General features: G+C 45.3%; 1 protein-coding gene across 7 annotated transcripts in view; it reads right to left on the reverse strand.

Moving 5' to 3' along the window:
* The window catches only part of ANKRD6 (ankyrin repeat domain 6), a 205,803-nt gene that overhangs the window by 19,286 nt on the left and 165,739 nt on the right, over window positions 1–20,778 (reverse strand). For 5 of the 7 annotated variants that reach the window (XM_008006610.3, XM_008006614.3, XM_038002254.2 and 2 more), the window contains exons 3-7: window positions 20,004–20,102; window positions 12,610–12,708; window positions 9,625–9,723; window positions 3,300–3,398; window positions 1,814–1,912 (exon numbers count right to left, since the gene is read on the reverse strand). In XM_008006610.3, the coding sequence (XP_008004801.1) occupies window positions 1,814–1,912; window positions 3,300–3,398; window positions 9,625–9,723; window positions 12,610–12,708; window positions 20,004–20,102 (495 nt within the window). Of the gene's footprint in view, window positions 1–1,813; window positions 1,913–3,299; window positions 3,399–9,624; window positions 9,724–12,609; window positions 12,709–17,596; window positions 17,812–17,915; window positions 17,936–20,003; window positions 20,105–20,778 lie in introns of those variants that run through there. The other 2 variants (XM_038002255.2, XM_008006613.3) reach the window with 2 other exon arrangements.

Genomic DNA, 20,778 nt, shown 5'->3' on the forward strand with positions numbered 1-20,778 from the left:
GGCTGTGGAATGACAGACTGAGCTACTTGATTAGGTCAGTGGTTCTCAATCCTGGCTGTACACTGAGACAGACAGCTTTTTTAAAATACCATTGCCTGGACCTCATCCCCAAAGCTTCTGGCTCTTTCAAATGGGGTGGGATCCAGGAACAGTATTTTTAATTCCCCTGTTGAGTCTCATATGCAGCCAGGGTCAGAAACCAGTTACATGGTATGTTTAATCTATACTACAATCTAATTTTTTTTTTAGTTCAGATTTATGCACTCCAACAAAGAAAAGCCAAACAACGTACCCACAGGTATCAATAAATACCAAGACAATCTATTTTTCAAATCCAAGGACTGCTGGAAATTGTGCACATTTCCAAGGAAGACGATAATATTCACAGCTTTATTTCAAAACACGGCACTCTCTACAGATTATGTGCCCAATTTTATGGAAATGAAAGACTATCAGCTCAAGTGTAAGTAAGTGGCAGTGCAAGGAACAGAACTCAGGGAATCCTAAGACTTCTAATTCCTATGCTTGCTTGGTGTTTTTTTTTTTTTTTTTCCTTTAAAGAGACGGGGTTGGCTGGGCGCGGTGGCTCACGCCTGTAATCCCAGCACTTTGGGAGGCCGAGGCGGGCGGATCACAAGGTCAGGAGATCGAGACCATGGTGAAACCCCGTCTCTACTAAAAAATAGAAAAAAATTAGCCGGGCGCAGTGGCGGGCGCCTGTAGTCCCAGCTACTGGGGAGGCTGAGGTAGGAGAATGGCGTGAACCCGGGAGGCGGAGCTTGCAGTGAGCCGAGATTGCGCCACTGCACTCCAGCCTGGGCGACAGAGCGAGACTCCGTCTCAAAAAAAATAAAAATAAAAATAAAAAATAAAGAGACGGGGTCTTTCTGTTGCCCAGACTGGTATGCAGTGGCAAGATCATGGCTCACCACAGCTTCAAACTCCTGGGCTCAAACAATCCTCCCGCCTCAGCCTCCTGAGTAGCTGGGACTACAGGCACATGCCACTCTGCCTAATTTTTATTTTTTAAACTAATTAACTTATTATTTATTTGTTTTGAGACAGAGTCTTGCTCTGTTGCCCAGGTTGTAGTACAATGGCATGATCTTGGCTCACTGCAATCTCTGCTTCCTGGGTTCAGGTAATTCTCCTGCCTCAGTTTCCTGAGTAGCTGGGATTACAGGTGCACACCACCACGCCCGGCTAATTTTTGTATTTTTGGTAGAGACAGGGTTTCACCATGTTGGCCAGGCCAGTCTTAAACTCCTGAGCTCGAAGTGATCTGCCCACCTTGGCCTCCCAAAGTGCTGGGATTACAGGCATGAGCTACCATGGCTGGCCACATTTTTAAAAATTTTTTTGTAGAGACTGGGTCTTGCTATGTTGCCCAGGCTGGTCTTGAACTCCTAGCCTCAAGTGATCCTCCTGCCTCGGCTTCCCAAAGTACTGGGATGTGAGCTACTGCACCCGGCCTCCCTTGCTTCCTTACGAAATCACATTCTTTCTTGTGGGTTTTCTTTTTAAAATTATATTATAAAACAAAGCCTGCCCCAGGATCTCCAGAAAATGTTCAATATGCAAATGTGGTGATATGCACAGGAATTATAAGGGCACACTTTCTCTAGGAGGCCAGATAAGCCAGGGCCACTAGAACTCAGTGGGACACCCATGCAAAGCCCATTGCTGGCTGAGTCCCAGACAGGTGACATGGCAGCCCTTCCCAGCAGCCTCTGCTCCCGTTTGCACCAACACACCTGTCCGGTAGCCTTGTGGGAAGGGTGCTGGCAGTCATGAAGAGGATACATGCACTGACCTGGTTCTTTTCATGGACAGAACAGAAAGCACTGAGGAGGAGCCTAATGATGGACAAGTGATTATAGCGCGCGGCAACGTGCAAACAGGTGTCTCCTGCCTGTGGACAAAAATCAAACTCTAAGCACAATCTGAGCAGTTACAAAACAAAATAGAGACAAGTAGAAAGAAAACGCTATTTAAAAGCTGGCAGACTGTCATATGCTCTTTAGGGGATCATAAGCAGCTCTTTTAACAGACACTCCATCCCAAGGCTCGCCGTCCTTTGCTGCTATGGGCAGCCCTGCCCCCGTTCTGCCTGTGCAGAACCACCACGTGGTCACGGAATCACTGCTTTCATGTTTATGAAACTAGACATCTGCTCCCCATGAGACCTTCACAAGAGCTAAGGGAGGCTTTGCTTACCCAGTGCTTGAGGAGGATCCAGGGACCCTACTCCCTACAACCCAAAAGGTCAGTAGTACACTGACTTAAGACGAACAGCCCCTCCCAGCACAGATCCCTCACAGATGAAAGGACAGGGCAGCAGGGGTTTGTCAACTCTTAAGATCACATGTGCCCCCTGAAGTTCAAGGAGTATCCCACTTCAGTTGGACCCCAATATCCTATGTGGAGCTATGTAGTAGGGGAGTTGATAAGGAAGCAATCGCTGGGAGCAAAAAAAGGGTATGAAGAAAAACTCAGGGGCAGGATGCTCAGTAAGCACAACAGGCAGAACCCTGTTTCCAGAAAGACAATAAAGAACTGGAGACACAAAGCTGCCTGCAGTGTTCTCTTGCCGTTTCCATTCTAGCTCTGTCTGGAGAATGCTGGCCACTCGGCATACTTTTCTCCCCTGCATTAAGACGGAACCAAGCTCAAAGCTGAGGTTCAGAGCATTAGATGAGTCTACCCCAAACAGGGAGACCCTCAGCTGAGGACACTTTAGAAAGAAGCCTCAGATTGATTGATTTATTTATTTAGCCAACGTGGCTAAGGCAGGGCATTTATAAAGGAAATACAGCTTCTTTGTGAAGAAGCGAGACCCATGTGACCCTTCCAGTCAGCTCATCCCAAGGACGCCTCAGTAATCAATAGGACCTGCTCACTGTAGATGCCGGGCATGGGGCATCAGAGGACCTCCCCTGTAAGTGGCACCAGCTCATCTTTGCCGATAATAGTACAACACTCTATGTGGGTAGAGACGTTCTTAAAACATTAACTGGTTTCCTAGTCTGTAATTGGCCAGACACGTGCTGTAAGAAATGATAAACCAAAGATGAGGCATGAAGGGAAAAGGATGGGAGAAAAGCAGTATTTCCAACTCTTTTGATTCCTCCTCTCATGTGCCTGAATGACCCCTTAGAAAACTGCCAAAAAAAGAACACTTTAGAGATAGTCCCCAAACACTTTTTACATTTTAATTTCTAGATGTTAAGGTTCAAGTATGCTCATGAAGTTACTTTCTGAAGTGACACAAGAAAGAGAATCTGGTTTTGTTCACCCACATTATTTTTGAGGTCAGCGCGGGACCCGGCCAGCAGGAGGATGCGCGTGCTCTGGGAGTGGCTGTTCTGGCAGGCCAGATGCAGAGCCGTGTTCCCCGCCTTGGAGAGAGGCAGAGAGAGGGAGGACATATTAGCAACACACTTCCGCACAGACCTGCACACCTTGCAGAGGGGCAGTACTTATTTGGGGGAAAAGACAACACTCACATTCTCTGCCTCTTGCCCGATGGTTTTGGTGGGGATGCTTCAGAGGTAAGAACATTTAATTTGGAGTCCAAACGGGCAGAAGAGTCCTATTTGTCATAAAACCTTGGTTCCAAGTCCTGGCTCTGCCACTTACTAGTTAAAAGCCGGTCTCTTCAAATGCTCAAATCCCTTACCTGGGAAATGGAGCATGACCCGCATCCTAAAACTATGGGGACTGACTCAGAGTGTCTAGGAAGGCGTTTTCTTAACATGCAATGCTGGAAACATGCACAGCACTCAATTCCTGTCAGATGACTTCCTGCCCCACACGAGAAATAGCTGTGGTTATAATCCCTGCCAATAGTGGGCTAAGAAAGGTAAAACTAGCCACTTCCTGGAAGGGCAGGCTAATGCAACTGAGATTTAATTTGTAAGCCTTTTTCAAGTTACCCATTCTTGTATTTTTCTTGAAACACCAAAATTTTACTATGGACAGCAGGCCCCGCCTTTCAGGCAGTACAGTTGCATCTATCACTTAGGACACAGATTGAGACCCTCTTGCTTTTTGGGTCCCTCTTGTTTTTGAGAGCCTCAACACACCACATCACAATGACAAACAAGGGTCAGAATAAGGTCCATAGCAATACTGCAGGAAAAAATTGCAGGACATGAACAGAACTTTTGAGCCTATGGGAGTAAGGCACCCGAGGCTGCTGATAATCCCTAGAAAAGTAACAAGAAAACAAGGCTGTGTGACAAGTGACATTGTGTCATCCAAGAGCTTGCAAGCACTCAGGAGGTTAAACACAGAAGCTCTGCATTGGTTCTGCTGAGCTTAAGTGCTGGGTCAGGCTTGCAGGCACGTGGGCTCAGAGCATTACACTGCCTGCTCATTGCTTCTCCCTCACCCAGTTCACTCCCCTCTGCATCTCACAGTACTGGCTGCCGATACTCCAGGATATTAGATTCCCGATCTTTTAAAAAGAGAAATGAGTTTAAAAAAAAAAAAAAGAAAAAAAAAAAAAGAGGAATACCGGATACCGCCAGTTTACTTATCCCCCTTCTCTTTACTTTAGCTCCAACCAGCCTGGGTGGACCTTTTGTCTCACTTTTACCTCCAGGTACAGGGAGGATTATAGGCCTGAGGTTCTAGCAGGCTCCCTGGTTCTCAACCTTGACTGCACAATAGAATCACCTGGGGAAGCTTTCAAACCAGCCCTGTGCACAGCCACAACCATTCTAGGGACTCTGATATACGTGGCCTTGGGGGTGGGTGTCCAGCATCCCCATTTTAGTATTGAAAGTCCCACATTCTGGGAAACCCCTTAGCCCAGGGCAAACTGGGACAGTCTGTCACCCCAGGACTGGTCTTCAGGGTTTTGAGTTTTTTTTCTTTTTTGTTTGTTTACAGTTCCCCAGGAGGGTCTAACATGCAGCCAGGTGGAGAACCACTGCTAGCTTAGTTCTCAGCAACAAGGGGTCTGCCCAGGTTTTAAAAACCCTACTCTCAAGTTGTCTGCAAGTTATGGGCTTCATGGCAACCATTAAATATGTGCTGAATAAATGAATGAAATGAAAGAAATCTGAGGCCTCTAGAAATAGATCACACCAAAGCTTACATTGCCAATAAGGAAATATCAATGATGTGGAAAAACATTTGCATCAAGAAAATTAAAAACCATAGGTTTGGATAAACAAATTGTGGTAGATCCACACAATGGAGTACTCCTCAGCAATAAAGAGGCGTGAACCATTCCTCCATGTAATGACACGGAGGAATCTCAAAAACATTACGCTGAGTTTAAGAAGCCAAACACAGAAGGCTGCATACTGTATGATTCCATTTATATGACCTTTGTGAAAAAGCAAAACAGATCCGCGGTTGCCCGCAGCTGGGAGAGGGTGACTGGGGGCCTGCCACCAGAGGGCGCAAAGGAACTTTCTGGGGCAATGGAAGCATTCTATATGTTATGGTGGTGGTGATACAACTGTGTACACTTGTCAAAACTCATAGAACAGCATGACTTCATATCTATATGTCAAAACCTGACATTAGAAAATGTGACCTAGGGTAGATACCTATGTCGTAGGTGTTTTTCCCCACCCTGAGTAGTGGGTACTGATTTCCCAGACAGGAGTTGCTATATTTGTTGAATAAGAAGGATCTTTCTACAAGCTATGGCTGGTACAAAATGTCCCTCCCTCTGGGACACATGAGTTTCCTGACCTGTCCTTCTGAAGCCATTTTATCTACACAGAAAGAATTTGCGGGTCAGGTGCAGTGGTTCACGCCTGTAATCCATCACCTTGGAAGGCCGAGGTGTGTGGATCACGAGTTCAAGAGCTCAAGACCATCCTGGCCAAGATGATGAAACCTCATCTCTATTAAAAATACAAAAATTAGCTGGGCATGGTGGTGCGTGCCTGCAGTCTCAGCTACTCGGGAGGCTGAGGCAGGGGAATAGCTTGAACCTGGGAGGCAGAGGCTGCAGTGAGCTGAGATCACACTCCAGCTTGGCAACAGAGCGAGACTATCTCAAAAAAAAAAACAAAAACAAAAAACATGATTACAGGCTGGAATCGGTGGCTCACTCCTGTAATCCTATCACTTTGGGAGGCCGAGGTGAGTGGATCACCTGAGGTCAGGATTTCAAAACCAGTCTGGCCAACATGGTGAAAACTTGTCTCTACTAAAAATACAAAAATTAGCTGAGCATGACGGCAGGTGCCTGTAATTCCAGCTACTCGGAGGTTGAGGCAGGAGAATCGCTTGAACCCGGGAGGCGGAGGTTGCAGTGAGCTGAGATAGAGCCATTGCACTCCAGCCTCCAGCCTGGGTGACAAAAGTGAAACTCTTGTCTCAAAAAAAAAAAAAAAAAAAGAAAAAGAAAAAAGAAAAGAAAAAAAGTGATTACACACTATCAACTCCTGTTCCAGACCATGTGCATTTTGAAGAAATGGGCAGCCACCCACCTCCTGAGCAGTGAGCGAGGCACTACCGGCGGTATTACTGTATGTAGCTTGCTGCCCTCCCTCAAGCTCTTGATCCATGAAGGAACCATGAAAAACATGAACTAGGAAACGACAGCACAAAGCTGCATGTGGTGCCAAGGGAGAGCTGCAGAAGCAGCCTGGCGGGTCTTCAGGGAGGGAGGGGGCCTAGGGCCAGGTTGGAGGTCTACAGGCAGGAATGAGAAGCAGGCCAAGGAGTCCCACTCTGAGGGCACAGGAGGCGCTCTAGGGGAAAGGAGCCAGGAGGAGCTCCAGAGGTGGGCTGGGAGAAGCTTATAGAGAGTTTCGGGCAGGAGCTTTATGGGAAGGTCGCTGAGCAGAGGAAGAGCAGGATGAAAGGAGGGACTAGACTTGAACCTGCCAATCTGCTTGAGGCTTCTGAAATGATCCAGGGAATGCTTAAGAATGAGCATGGAAAGAGGAACAGGCGTGAGATTTGAAGATGTCCTAAGATGTGATGAGGGACTGGAGAGGGGAGACGGATGAAAATGAGGAAGGCATGGCTTGCTTAACTATGCTCTCTAATAAACCAACGGAAAGGTAGTGAGAGCCAGGAGATTTCACCGGAGGGCAAAGCCACTGAGGTGGGTTCTCTTGCTCCCACAGACATTACATTCACAAAGGAGTTTCAGGCTATAATTTCTATTTCCTGCAGCATGCAAGGTCTGGAGAAGTCACTTCATTGACGAGGTATATTTCTATAGGTTGATTTGCCTGGCATTGCTGTTGAAGATCTTGTATGTAGATGTGTGTGTGTCATAAACTAGAGATATTATGGCTTCAGATTTGACTTGACCATGAAATTGTGTGTATGTGTGTGTATAATGTGTGTACATATACACACACACACACACACATATATATAGTGTATATGTGTGTATATTAGGGAGGGTATTTACTGCTGCCCATGGTCCCCAGGCTACTGCCACCCAGAACCCCATTCTAGCTCACCTGATTCATTATCCCACCACTATTAGCTGAAGGGGCCACCCTGTGATGTGGCAGTGTATTCTGGGAAATTCTCAGGCCCCTTTAAACCCCTGCTACAGACCCAACCTGGCCATCCAGAGCTCTTCCTCTGCTCAGCGACCTTCCCATAAAGCTCTTGCCCAAAACTGTCTATAAGCCTCTCCCAGCCCACCTCTGGAGCTCCTCCTGGCTCCTTTCCCCTAGAGCGCCTTTTATGACCCTTCTTACTTTAACTGCAAATATCTCCAGAGTACTGACAATGCTTATTTTTGAAATAAAATATATCTCTTGGTACGGGCACAGTGGCTCATGCCTGTAATCCCAGCACTTCGGGAGGCTAAGGCAAGCTGATCACAGGTCAGGAGTTCGAGACCAGCCTGGCCAACGTGGTGAAACCCTGTCTCTACTAAAAATACAAAAATTAGCTGGGCGTGGTGACACACGCCTATAATCCCAGCTACTCAAGAGGCTGAGGCAGGAGAATCACTTGAACTCAGGAAGCGGAGGTTGCAATAAGCCGAGACTGCGCCACTGCACTCCAGCCTGGGTGACAGAGTGAGATTTTGTCTCAAAAAAAAAAAAAAAAAAGAAAGAAAGAAAGAAAGAAAGAAAAAGTCTCTTCTCCCAATTGTAAGAGAAATAATAGGTTCATTTTGGAAAATTTGGGAAGGTACAAAAATAAAAATCAATCTTAGCCTCGATTCCCAGAGACAACCACTGTTAATATTCTGATGATATCCTTCTGTGCTTAAATTTTTAAATACACGAATTTATATTAAGCACTGGGACATGTACTATATATGATCTTATATCTCTTTGTCATGTTCTTTAACAATGGAAAGCATTATCTTCAAAACTATGATTTTAATATTAATTATATTCCACTGTATGAATGAACCATAATTCTAAGACTCCCTCCCCATATTTAAAAAATATAACTACTGCTATCATGAACATCTTTGTCGGTAAAATTTTACTGGTTTTATTGCTTTTTTTTTTCTTTTCCATATTTCATTTCAATAGCAGGTTTTATTACCTTTTTAGGATGGAGTCCAAGAAGGGTAGGTATTGAGTAAAAAGGACATTTTTTTTTTTTTTTTTTTTTTTTTGAGACAGAGTCTCACTCTGTCACCCAAACTGGAGTACAGTGGCACGATCTCAGCTCACTGCAACCTCCACCTACCAGGTTCAAGTGATTCTTGTGTCTCAGCCTCCCGAGTAGCTGGGATGACAGGCATGTACCACCACACCCAGCTAATTTTTTGTATTATTAATAGAAACAGGGTTTTACCACGTTGGCCAGGCTGGTTTTGAATGCCTGATTTCAAGTGATCCGCCTGCCTCAGCCTCCTAAAAGTTTGGGATTACAGGTATAAGCCACTGCACCTGGCCAAAAAAGGACCTCCCCCCGCCCCTACCCTCCCTGCGACAGTCTCTCACTCTGTGCCCAGGCTGCAGTGCAGTGGTGTGATCTCAGCTCACTGTAACCTCCACCTCCTGGGTTCAAGCGATTCTCCTGCCTCAGCCTCCCAAGTGGCTGAGACTACAGGCATGAGCCACCATTCCCAGATAAGTATTGCATTTTTATTAGAGATGGGGTTTCACCATGTTGGCCAGGCTGGTCTCAAACTCTTGATCTCAGGTGATCCACCCAAAGTGCTGTGATTACAGGCATGAACCACCATGCTCAGCCAAAAAAGGACCATTTTTAAGGCTCCTGATTTGTTTTGGCAAATTGTCTCCCAAAGATGGCTGCTCACATCACACTTTCCAAGCAGCATCTAGGGGAGCCCACTAATTTTGAGTATTAGCATTTGAAAGTTCTTTTGCTGGTATTTTTTAATGCCAACTCCGTTGCTGTATTTTTTGAATACAAAAAAAATATGGGACAGTAATTGCACGTAGATTCCCAGCAGCCGTCAGGGGACTCTCACATGAGCAGGGTTTTGGCGCTGTTGGTGGGCTTGCTCCTGACCTGGAATATCAATCAGCTTCTAGCCTTTTCTGCAAATGAAACTTCTGGGTAGAATGGACCTTCAGGTTCCTCGTGCCCCTTTGGGCTCTCACTCTTCTCACTGGAAGAAGGCTCTCACAGGGGGAGAAACCCACAGCTATCCTCACCTGTGAATGAGGCATTCTAGCAACTGCCAGGCCTCACCTTGTTCTTGGCAAGCACGTTGGCTCCTGCTTTAACGAGCAGCTTGGCTGACTGGCTGAAACCATGCCAGGATGCTTCATGCAAGGCTGTATTCCCATCCTAAGGAAGACACACAGGTGGGAAAGGCACATTACCCAAGACCTAATTCTTCTCATTATGATCAATACATCACAGTAGATTTTTACGGAACACCAGAGGGCCTTTCTCAATTGGACTTTTTCATCTGAGCCACAGACTACAGAAGATGATTTGAATGGTCAGTTTCTCCATTATCCCAGAAATGATACATAATAAGAACCATTCTAGATGCACAGAAGAGAAATGAATCCATGACAAACCATGGATGATTGTTCATAAAGCATTAGGGGTTAAGTCTCTCTAGTAATCCCAGTTGAGAAAGGCTCCAGGCCCCATCCATAGCTCTTGTTTAACAGAAAGCATCATCGGGATGGCATGCCATCTATTTCTTCCCACCTCTACCACCCCTAGTTCTGCTCTGCTCCTGGCATCAGAGAGAACCCTGCAAAGGTCAGCCAAAGGAAGAGCTCAGCTTCGTAAGATGCAGGGGCCTGATAGATTACCCAACCTTTTTTCACTGAAACTTAATCTCACCCACCTTAATTCAAAAGCCTCAGGGCCCCAAACAAATAATGCACAGGGACTGAGGAAACAGTGATTTGGAAATAAACAAGTATCCTCAATGTGTGGTTTTTATTTTTTGAGACAGTCTCTTTCTGTCACCTAGAGTGGAGTGCAGTGGTGCGATCTCGGCTCACTGCCACCTCTGCCTCTGGAGTTCAAGTGATTCTCCTGCCTTAGCCACCCAAGTAGCTGGAATTACAGGCATGCATCACTAAGCCTTGCTAATTTTTATATTTTCTAGTAGAGACAGGGTTTTACCATGTTGGCTAGGCTGGTCTTGAACTCCTGACCTCAAGTGATCCACTTGGCTTCCCACAGTGCTGGGATTACAGGCGTGAGCCACCGCGCCTGGCCTAATGTGTGCCTTTTACATAAAAATCATTTAATGGACATAGCTCATATTTGCTTAGCTTACTATTTTAAACAAATATCATTAAGTGCAATGAATTGAGTGGGGTGGGGGTGGGAAGGCAGGAGTTCCAGGGAGGGAGGAGCCTGGAGAGGGAAAGGTGCAGGGCAATCAGCAGGGGTCAGCGCAGGTGCATTCTCCAATTACATCCAGGCTCTGGCTTCAGCTTTAACTCAACCACATCCTTGCCCCTGGAAACAGCTAAAAATAAAAGCCTAACACAGGTGACATCCACAAGGGAAAGTCTAGGGTCTCAAAGGCCAGGGGATAGGGTGGTTGCTGGGAACTATATTGGCGATGTGTGGATTGACTGGATTGGCAGTGGGACTGACTGTAGAAGGAGGAAGCCAAAGGAAAGGGGGGACGCAGGGGAAAGGGGGGATGCAGGGGGCAGGGGGCACAGGGTATGGGGCTTCTGGGTGCTGGCAATGAGTTGATTCTTGAGCTGGGTGCTCACACAGGTGTGTTCCGCTAGTGAAATTCAACAAGCTGCACACTTATTTGTCCACTTTTCTGTATGTATATTACACTTTAATGAAAAGTTATTTTTAAAAAGTAAAGCAGAGTTCTTCCCAGCATGGCCTCTTAAAAAAAAAAAAAAAAGGTAAGCAGAGGCTGAATTGCACTTAATTGTGAAGTTTTGTGTTTTAAGATTGTTTGAAAATTTTAAAACATTAGGTTAATATGTAAGAAGTCATTAGGATTCCTTAAAGAATCAATTTTGCTTTTTTTTTTTTTTTTTTTTTTTGAGACGGAGTTTCCCTCTTGTTGCCCAAGCTGGAGTGCAATGGCGCGATCTCGGCTCACTACAACCTCCGCCTCCTGGATTCAAGTGGTTCTCCTGCCTCAGCCTCCCAATTAGCTGGGTTTACAGGTGTGTGCCACCATGCCTGGCTAATTTTTTGTATTTTTAGTAGAAACGGGGTTTCACCATGTTAGCCAGGCTGTTCTAGAACTCCTGACCTCAGGTGATCTGCCTGCCTTGGCCTCCCAAAGTGCTGGGATTACAGGCGTGAGTCACTGCGCCTGGCCAATTTTGCTATCTATCTTATTTATTTATTTATTTATTTAGAGACAAGGTCTCACTCTGTCATCCAGGCTGGAATGCAGTAATGTGATCATGGCTCACTGCAGCTTCAACTTCCTGGGCTCAGCAATCCTCCCATCTCAGCTTCCTGAGTAGCTGGGACTACAGGTGTGCACTACCACGCCTTGCTAATATATATTTTTTTAATTTTCAAATTATTTGTGGAGACAGTGGTTATGTTGACTAGGCTGGTCTTGAATTCCTGGCCTCAAGCAATCCTCCCACCTTAGCCTCCCAAAGTGCTGGGATTATAGCCATGAGCCACTGCGTTTGGCCCAATTGAGCTTACTTTTTTTCCTGCAATACAGTTTAAAGAAATTAACTTGCTCACTTATCTAAGAAAGTAAAGAGAAAGTCTGGGGGCACATCCCTTGCCCCCACCCCCACCCAGGCCTACACAGGTCCTTATTTCTAGATTTTTTTCTTTACCATTTAAGATTTATGTGCTTGTCACTGATGTCATAGAACAAGGAAAAAGATTTTAAAAAAATACATTTGGCAGCAGGGCACAGTGGCTCATGCCAGCACTTTGGGAGGATAAGGTGGGAGGAGCGCTTGAGCCTAGAAGTTCCAGGTGAAGTGAGCTCTGATCATGCTATTGCACTCCAATCTGGGCAACAGAGTGAGACCCTCTCTCCAAAAAAAAAAAAAAAATTACAATTGGCTGGGATACCAGATACTGTTTCAAAGGAATTTTGGGCCAATTTAATCATGTTAAATTGTAACTGGTAAGACAGGAATTATAATATCTTGAGGACTCAAAAGTTTCCAGAGTGGGCTCCTCCAGCTCCCTCGAGCCACTAGCTTCCCTCGCCTTGAGGAGTAAGCAAGTTCAGTGTCCACTCACCTTGTCTTGTCTGTCCAGGGCACACCCCTCGTGGATGAGTGCCGCGATGATCTCTGTGTTCCCGACCACTGTGGCCCGGTGCAAGGCGGTCTGGTCCCCCTGCAAAATGACACAAAGGCAAGAACAGCAGTCAACTCCCCTGCACCCCCCACTTGCACTACTCACTTGACACTTGGACACAAGGGCCCCTCCCATCCCCACACAGAGCAGAGTGGTTATTCGCAGAAGGGCTTGGTTACCACAGGCAAGGCGGGCTTTGTGGTCTTGTTAGTAGACAACGCACACTGGCAGAGCAGTTTGGTTCATAAACTAAGAGGGGGACCTTAAGCCAACGGCAAGAATAGCCCTCGGCCACAAAGCCAACCTCAGAATGAGGGTCAGGCTCTCTCCTGCCATCCAGGGGACGTGACTATCACAGGTGTGAAGAGTGGGTGTGAGGGCAGGTGTGTGCTATGCAATTAAAGCAATGCCTGTCGAGTTCCCAGTTTGCAGGGGGACCACTGCCAGTTAGCAGCACTCATGATTTGATGACAGGCGAGTCATTTGTTCATTGACTTGTACTAGTCAAGAGCAATGCAGGGGTTTGCCCTATTTCATCTGAGGACTCCAGGGACTGCAGCTATCACTGCATGTTTCTAAGAAGCCTCTTCAGAGATTTCATGACAACATCCTCACTGATTTATGCTGCACTCTGAGCCCTTTTCTCTGTGATCAGATTCCTGGGATTGCCGGCCGTTGTTCTCCTTTAGGCACCAAAGGGAACTTGACTCTTCCTAATTGCAGTTGAGTGAAGGATGAAACACTCCCAGAGGTAAGTAGGTCAAGACTGTAACAGGAGAGTTCTGAAGTCTCTAAGAGCACCCTTTATCTCTGACAGGTCCTCAGGAAGCTAAGTTGAGGTAAACCAAGCTGAGCCTGTGGTCCAGCCTTGAAAGGGAGGATGGGTGGGCAGTGAGGAAATGCTCTGGTGGAAAGCAATGAGCACGACACAAGGGGTCAGTAGGCCTGGGCTGTGCATGGCTTGCTAGAAGCCTGTCACCCTGCTGGACCTCAGGTGTGTCACCCTGGATGATCCCCAGGGTCCCTCCGTTCCCTTCTTGGATACTATGATTTGGTTGGTCAGAGTTTTGTGAAGTTTCCTGTCAGAGCACCAGAGGGGCAAAGGAAACATTCTGGGGCGTCCCTGGTGCTTGGCCCAAGAGAGGACAGAGGTCATCATAAGATAAAACAGATTTTTTAAAAGAAGGATGCACTGCTACCTATTAACAACCTTAACGAAATACTGATTTTACTTATTAAACTCCCCGGATCTACAACAAACGACAATGCACACTAAAAACATGTAATCTATAACAAAGTTCTAAAGATAGACGGTGGTGATGGTTGCACAACAATGTGAGTGTAATTAATGCCACTGAACCGTATATGTAAATATGTTCTGATGGTAAATTTAATGCTATGTATATTTTATTACAATAAAAAAATCCTAGTTAAAACTCAAAATTGCTTTCTTAAAATTAAAAATGTCTCCCTTTAAAAATCCATGAGAGGATTTTTCTCTTTTAACTTTTCTTTTTATACTTTTTAATATTTTCCAGCTTTTTATATTTAACACAGATAACTTTTAGCATCAGGAAAAACCACCACTTATTAGAAGTCTGAGCAGAGGCCAGGCGCAGTGGCTCGGCTCAAGCCTGTAATCCCAGCACTTTCGGAGGCCGAGACGGGCGGATCAGGAGGTCAGGAGATCGAGACCATCCTGGCTAACACGGTGAAACCCTGTCTCTACTAAAAAATACAAAAAATTAGCCGGGCGTGGTGGCGGGCGCCTGTAGTCCCAGCTACCTGGGAGGCTGAGGCAGGAGAACGGCGTAAACCCGGGAGGCGGAGCTTGCAGTGAGCTGAGATCCGGCCATTGCACTCCAGCCCGGGCGACAGAGCAAGACTCCATCTCAAAAAAAAAAAAAAAAAAAAAGTCTGAGCAGAAACAATGCCCCAGTAACAGGACTGTCCCTGTCACACACTCTTCCCACTGTTCATTTGCGGAAGGTAAGGAATTTCTGCAGTGAGGGGGTCAGGACACTGCCACCACCGACCCTCACCCTTCAGCATCCTAAACTATTATCCCGTTATCAGTTAGGCTCAGGCTGGTCTTCTTCTCATCCACCTTCCCAGACCCTTTATTCAAAGAGAACCCTTGATGTGGTTAAAAGAAGAATGTGGCCGCTGGGTCAGTGGCTGCAGGAGGTAGGCTGTGCCATTTGTGCTATCTACCTCAGACCTGTTACAAATAGTTCTAGACAAGGAAACTAGTAATCATACGAGATACTGCCCAAGTCTCAACTTGTTGTTTTTGTTTTGAGACAGAGTCTCACCCTGTCGCCCAGGCTGGAGTGCAGTGGCGCCATCTTGGCTCACTGCAACCTCTGCCTCCCAGGTTCAAGCAATTCTTCTGCCTCAGCCTCCAGAGTAGCTGGGATTACAGACGCTTGCCACCATGTCTAATTGTTTTTGTATTTTTAGTAGAGATGAGGTTTCACCATGTTGGCCAGGCTGGACTTGAACTCCTGGCCTCAAGTGATCTGCCCACCTCAGCCTCCCAAAGTGTTGGGATTATAGGCGTGAGCCACTGTGCCTGGCCCCAAGTCTCAACTTTTTAAAATTTCCATAAGATTTCCAAGACTTCCCATTTCCCTATCAGAATGGTGATGGAGTTTCCCAAAATAGACCTCTGGTGCAATTGATGATTACTGACCTGCTAAGAAAGACGGTGCGCTTCTTAGCAAGAACCATGCGATTGCAGCTCACGCTTTCAGGGTAGTACTGACTTGGTTAGATTTCCACTTCTTACAGGCTTTTAAATATAACCACAAACTACCTACACGCTAGTGCTCTTTGGACCAATACAAACAACCTTTTTCCAGGACAAAACTTACCACTCTGTATTGTTCATAAAGTGTGAGCAACAAGCCCTGAGCATATGAGTCATGTTAGCCACTCTTGCTTTACAAATTACTTCATCAAGGGCCTTCACTGGATGATAGGGCACAGTCTAACCTAAGCCTTGGTTTAGGTCAAATGTTTTTATCATGTTTCACAAGCTGCCCCTTAAATTATGAGTTGAGGCATCTTTGGAGCCAGAATGGCACCGAAGTATTTATTACTTGCTTTCATCATCAATCTACTCTATTTGCTGCCTTTGAGAAAATTTCCCTTTGTGAAACTCTAGCTCAATGCAAGCAACTCAATCTAACTTTCAGTTCAGACCTTACGAGGAAATTTCCAGACTAGCAAGACTCAAGGAGATCTAATGACTTGTGTGAGGTTGCGGAGAGAACACAAATTGTACTAAGCTGCTGGCACAGGTCCTGCACACCCCTTCCTCTGGGGGACCTTTTGGCTGTCCTGCCTGTCTCCAGGCCATAGCTCCCCCTCCCGCCGTCCTCTCAGACAGAGACCTCACTGAGAGCCCAGGTCAGATAAACACCGCTGTCAGGCCAGGCTCGGACTCTTCCTACCCCAAGTGGCTGTCCTTGGCTGGACTGCTACTGTGCTGACACTAGCTGGAATGGTTCTGGAGGACTGAGCAATAGCTTTCTGAGGCTTTGAAAAACCCGCCCTTCTCAAGTCACCAAGATGAGAATTAAAGGCTCTGAGGTGAGGGACATGAAACATGTAAACAATGGTTGCCTCAGGTTATCATCTCGGATCTATTCTTCCTTAGAATACAACACAAACAATTTAGCACCTTGAGGCCCTCAGTTGAAACAGGGTCAGTTATCTACAAATGGACTCTTTCCTCCAATAAGATTAAAATTTACCATTGAAACATTTCCTCCTTGAAATGACACAGAGAAGAACAAGATGTGGCCTCAACACTTACAAGTGGCTACTTTGACATAATTCTTACTTGTATATGACACCTAAGTCAATCATGAAATTCTGAAATGCTGGGAAAAGGTAGAGCACTCTCAACAGTGTTTACTGAATTATCTATTCGGTGAACATTCATTCATTTTGAGACAGGGTCTCACTCTGTCACTTATGCTAGAGTGCAGTGGCATGATCTCAGCTCACTGCAACCTCCACCTCCCAGGCTCAATCAATCTTCCCACTTCAGCCTCCTGAGCAGCTGGGACCACAGGCATTTGCCACCATGCCCAGCTAATTTTTTTATTTTTGGTAGAGATAGAGTTTTGCCATGTTGCCCAGGCTGGTCTCCAACTCCTGGGTTCAAGCGATCCTTCCTCCATAGCCACCCAAAGCACTGGGATTACAGGTGTGAGCCACCAGGCCCGGCCTGAATATTTATTGACCCCTTCCTATGTGCCAAGTCTAATTCTCTCATTTTATTGATATCTAATTCTCTCATTTTATTGATAAGCCTAGGATAGCATGCTTGGACCAGAAATCAAATTGTCGAGGCTCTTTGCACTCACCCCAAGCTGCTTCCATCCTGTGAAGTCATTAACCTTAAGACGAGCCCCAGAAAAGGTCAGATGCATCTGTGGGGTTGGGACTGCCTCTTTCATAAAGTAAAGCATAGCCACTAGAGCTGCCCCAAAAGCATTTGTTGAATGATTAACTACAAGAAGCAGAAGGAAAGACGCTGTAGCTGGAAACTTGAAGGGCCTGCAACCTTGCAGTTTGGCACGTTGATTTGGAACATGCTGACCTATTTGCAAAGTATGTGAACTGCCAGCTCTCAGTTTTTCTGAGACAGTGTTTCTCACTTTGGGATTTTAAGAGCTTTGGTGCCTATAAGGTCTAAATCTTTGTTTTGAAATACTGTTATTTTTCTTTCCTACATGGTGAAAAAGAGTGAGTGTAGTGTTGGCATATTCCAAAGGCCATGCTCATGGAGGAAATTCCCATCGTGCAAGGGTGCAGTGTGCCCCTCTTAAGGAGGAATCACCCCCATGTGGCACATGCAGACATACTGCAAGGAAGCTCAAGACAGGTTAGGTGTGTAAAGCAAGTTGCTGACCTCTTTTTCTCTTTCTGATCTTCTAGGGTCCTTCCTAACCTTCCCTCTGTGGTTTTTCTTATTTTTATCTTCTTTCATGGCTTTCACTGTGGCCACAGCATCCTGGACTATTTCTGAGGCGGGGGCTATGTGATTGCTCATTGACCAATCAGAGATGGCATCAGCGCTCCAATGAGAGTTGACAGGATTGGCGGGAAGCAAGAGAGAATTTGCTCCTGGAGTTGCATAACATAAAGAACTGGTTTCCACAGGTTGAAACTCATAATAATCCCACTCCAGGTCACTGGAGGTCATTCTTCAACTAATTCTCAGTCCTTACCATGCCATAAAGATCAGTATCTGTAGAATATGAAGTTAGGAGTAAATTCTTCATCATTAACATTCTCTATTTCTACCCACCATCCAAGACAGGTAACTTCTGAGATTTTTTTCAAATAACTAATCTCCTAGAGTCTTTAAAGGACACACATCAAGAGTTTTCTTCCTTGAGTTCTTGCATGTATTTCAAGGCTGGCCATCAACAGCATGGTAAATATACAGAGAACAGGCACAGATCATATGCTGGTAAATACATTTCTTCAGAACTAGTGAAGGTCAATTCTACCTTCTCCACTCCCAACTGTTTCTTGTTGTTGTATTTTTGTTTTAATTTATCTGGGAGAAGCAATATATGCATTGTCTGTCTAGGACAAGGAAAAGATGCAAGAAAATAACTTCAATAAATAAAAGGGGATCTTTCTGTCTAAAAGTAGAGCTGGCTTTTCTTCTGCTGACACGTCTCACTTTGGCTACCTAAAAAAATTCTTGCCTGTTTCACTTCCTACCTTGCCTGGTATAAACAGCAGCACTTCTAGGAAATTAGCAAGGGCTTTGCTGCATGAGAATACAGTGATACTTAGAGAACACGATGTGAGGCAGGGGTATCAAGTTGGAATGGGTTAGCACGCCTGACATTTTGGCCTTGCCACTGTGGCAAGAAAAGCCTTTAATTATGCGAAGAGAAGACCAAATGCATCCCAACATGTTTGCACCAGTAATAACTCAGTGCCCCACCTTTTCTATGGTCAAAATCTTTTCTCTCTCCTTGTATTTTTGCTCCTGTCATCTAAGGTATGATATAGTTGAGAATGTTATGATGACCATAGTGCAAGAAAATAAAAAAAGTATTATGACCCAAGGTAGAAATCAACAGCTTAAAGCTAAATCAGCATTTTTTGAAAATAACATCCTTGATGACCCAACAAGTTCCAGATATAACCAGAGATTTATGAAAGACACTGGATGGCCTTCTGCCCATGCATATTTAATTATTTCTTTGCAAATACTGTTCTTACTGTGTGTTTGCCAAGTTTTATGACATTACACACAGACCCAAAGAAGACTAGAAGCACTTTAGTAAACCACACTGTAGCACAGCTGAAGGTTTGAAATTTGAATCACACTCTTATAACTACAGTTATTAAAGGTGAATTTGGAAGAAGTTATAAGTGCAAACACTCCAAGATTCTGTGTTCCCCACAAAAGTTCTTATTTCTTAGAGTTCTACTACATGAATTAGTGTTGCAACCATTTCTAAAAATAGTTTTCAACTGTATTATCAAAGGGCCTTTTCCTAATAGCTGTTGGAGGACAATTTATATGGTCCTTTCTTAGAGAACCGCCTTCTCCAAAGACCCAAGAGGACAGCCCACTCTACTGTGTGACTCCATCCTAGCCACTGCTGACTCACTCAGGATTGGCCACTTGATGTCAGAGGAGCCAATCAGAGTCCATCTCTAGATAATCTGAATGAATAGACTCAGAGCTGAGTTGGCTGATGGCCATGTCTCAATAATAGCATGGTGCCAGAGTAAACTCTTTCTGGAGGCCTCCTTTTTCTTAGATTCTATGAGATCTGTGTTTTCCCCCAGCTCCCCATCTTGAATAGATCATTTTTCCATGTCATATTCACTGACCAAGAAAAATTAAGATGAGAAAAAAAATTAAGTTTTTAACCCCCATTTTTCCTCCAATAAATTTGGTCATTGACACACATTTCCAGCAGGTCTTGCCCATACTCACTGATGTGCGTGTGTGCGTCTCTTTATGCTGAGACAGGACACAGGCAAAAATCCCCTTTGAGGCATTTTGTACATTGACAGGAAGTGATCACTTGAATAATAGACAGGAAGTGAACCATGATAGGAGAACCACCCCACACTCCCAAACTCTAACTTTTGCTACTGAGAATGGGCCTCAGAGCAGGTCTTCAAGAGGAAGTTCTTGCCACCACAGAGACTAAGATGCAGCTAAAACGTGCTGGGAGAGCATCTACTGCCCTCCCATCTCACAGTTTATACTTTGTGGATTTCTAGCCAGACAAGCTCCCCTGCCAACTCAACCCAACAGAATGATGGTTTCTACTCACATCATCCTGGACATCAAGGTCGCAGCCAGCCTTCAGCAAGATCTGGACCACAGGAAGATGGCCCTTATTGGCAGCAAGATGCAGGGGAGTCCGGCCATGCTGTGAATGCAAAGAGAGCAATGATTTCAGAACAAGTCATCAAAGCTACTCCCTTGGGAGACAGAGAGCCTAGAGCAAGGTTTGCATGGGGGCTTTTGGATGACCACTCCCTCCTGCTCCTTTGGACTGGCAGGAGATTCTTATGGGTTAACCAAAATTCAAGTTTGTCTCAGTTAACATTGGCTATTGTCATTGTAATCAATGAACACGATATGCTCAAAATGTGAAGATTTCCTTTAGTGCATTATTTCTACTCTCTACTCATCAGACTATCAAGTAGCAAAATGAGGGGTTTTGTGCCTTCTCTTAATTTCTCACTGGTGCTAATACTGAGGAATGATGAAGTGGCCATGATGAATCTGGGTAAGAGTGGGGAGAACAGCAAGATGTCATGGTCATCAGCTCCAGAAGAGTCCAGTTAGTAACACCTGAAAATTAAAACTGTTGATTGAACTGATTAGGAAAGGTTCTTCCTCTTTTTTTTTTTTTTTGAGACACAGTCTGACTCTCGCCCAGACTGCAGTGCGGTGACACCATCTCGGCTCACCACAACCTCTGCTTCCCAGGCTCAAGTGACTTTTCCTGCCTCAGCCTCCCAAGTAGCTGGAATTACAGGCACACGTCACTATCACCTAGCTAATTTTTATATTTCCAGTAGACAGGGTTTCACCATGTT

Source organism: Chlorocebus sabaeus, chromosome 13 (assembly GCF_047675955.1).
Source record: "Chlorocebus sabaeus isolate Y175 chromosome 13, mChlSab1.0.hap1, whole genome shotgun sequence".
NCBI classification, from domain to species: domain Eukaryota; kingdom Metazoa; phylum Chordata; class Mammalia; order Primates; family Cercopithecidae; genus Chlorocebus; species Chlorocebus sabaeus.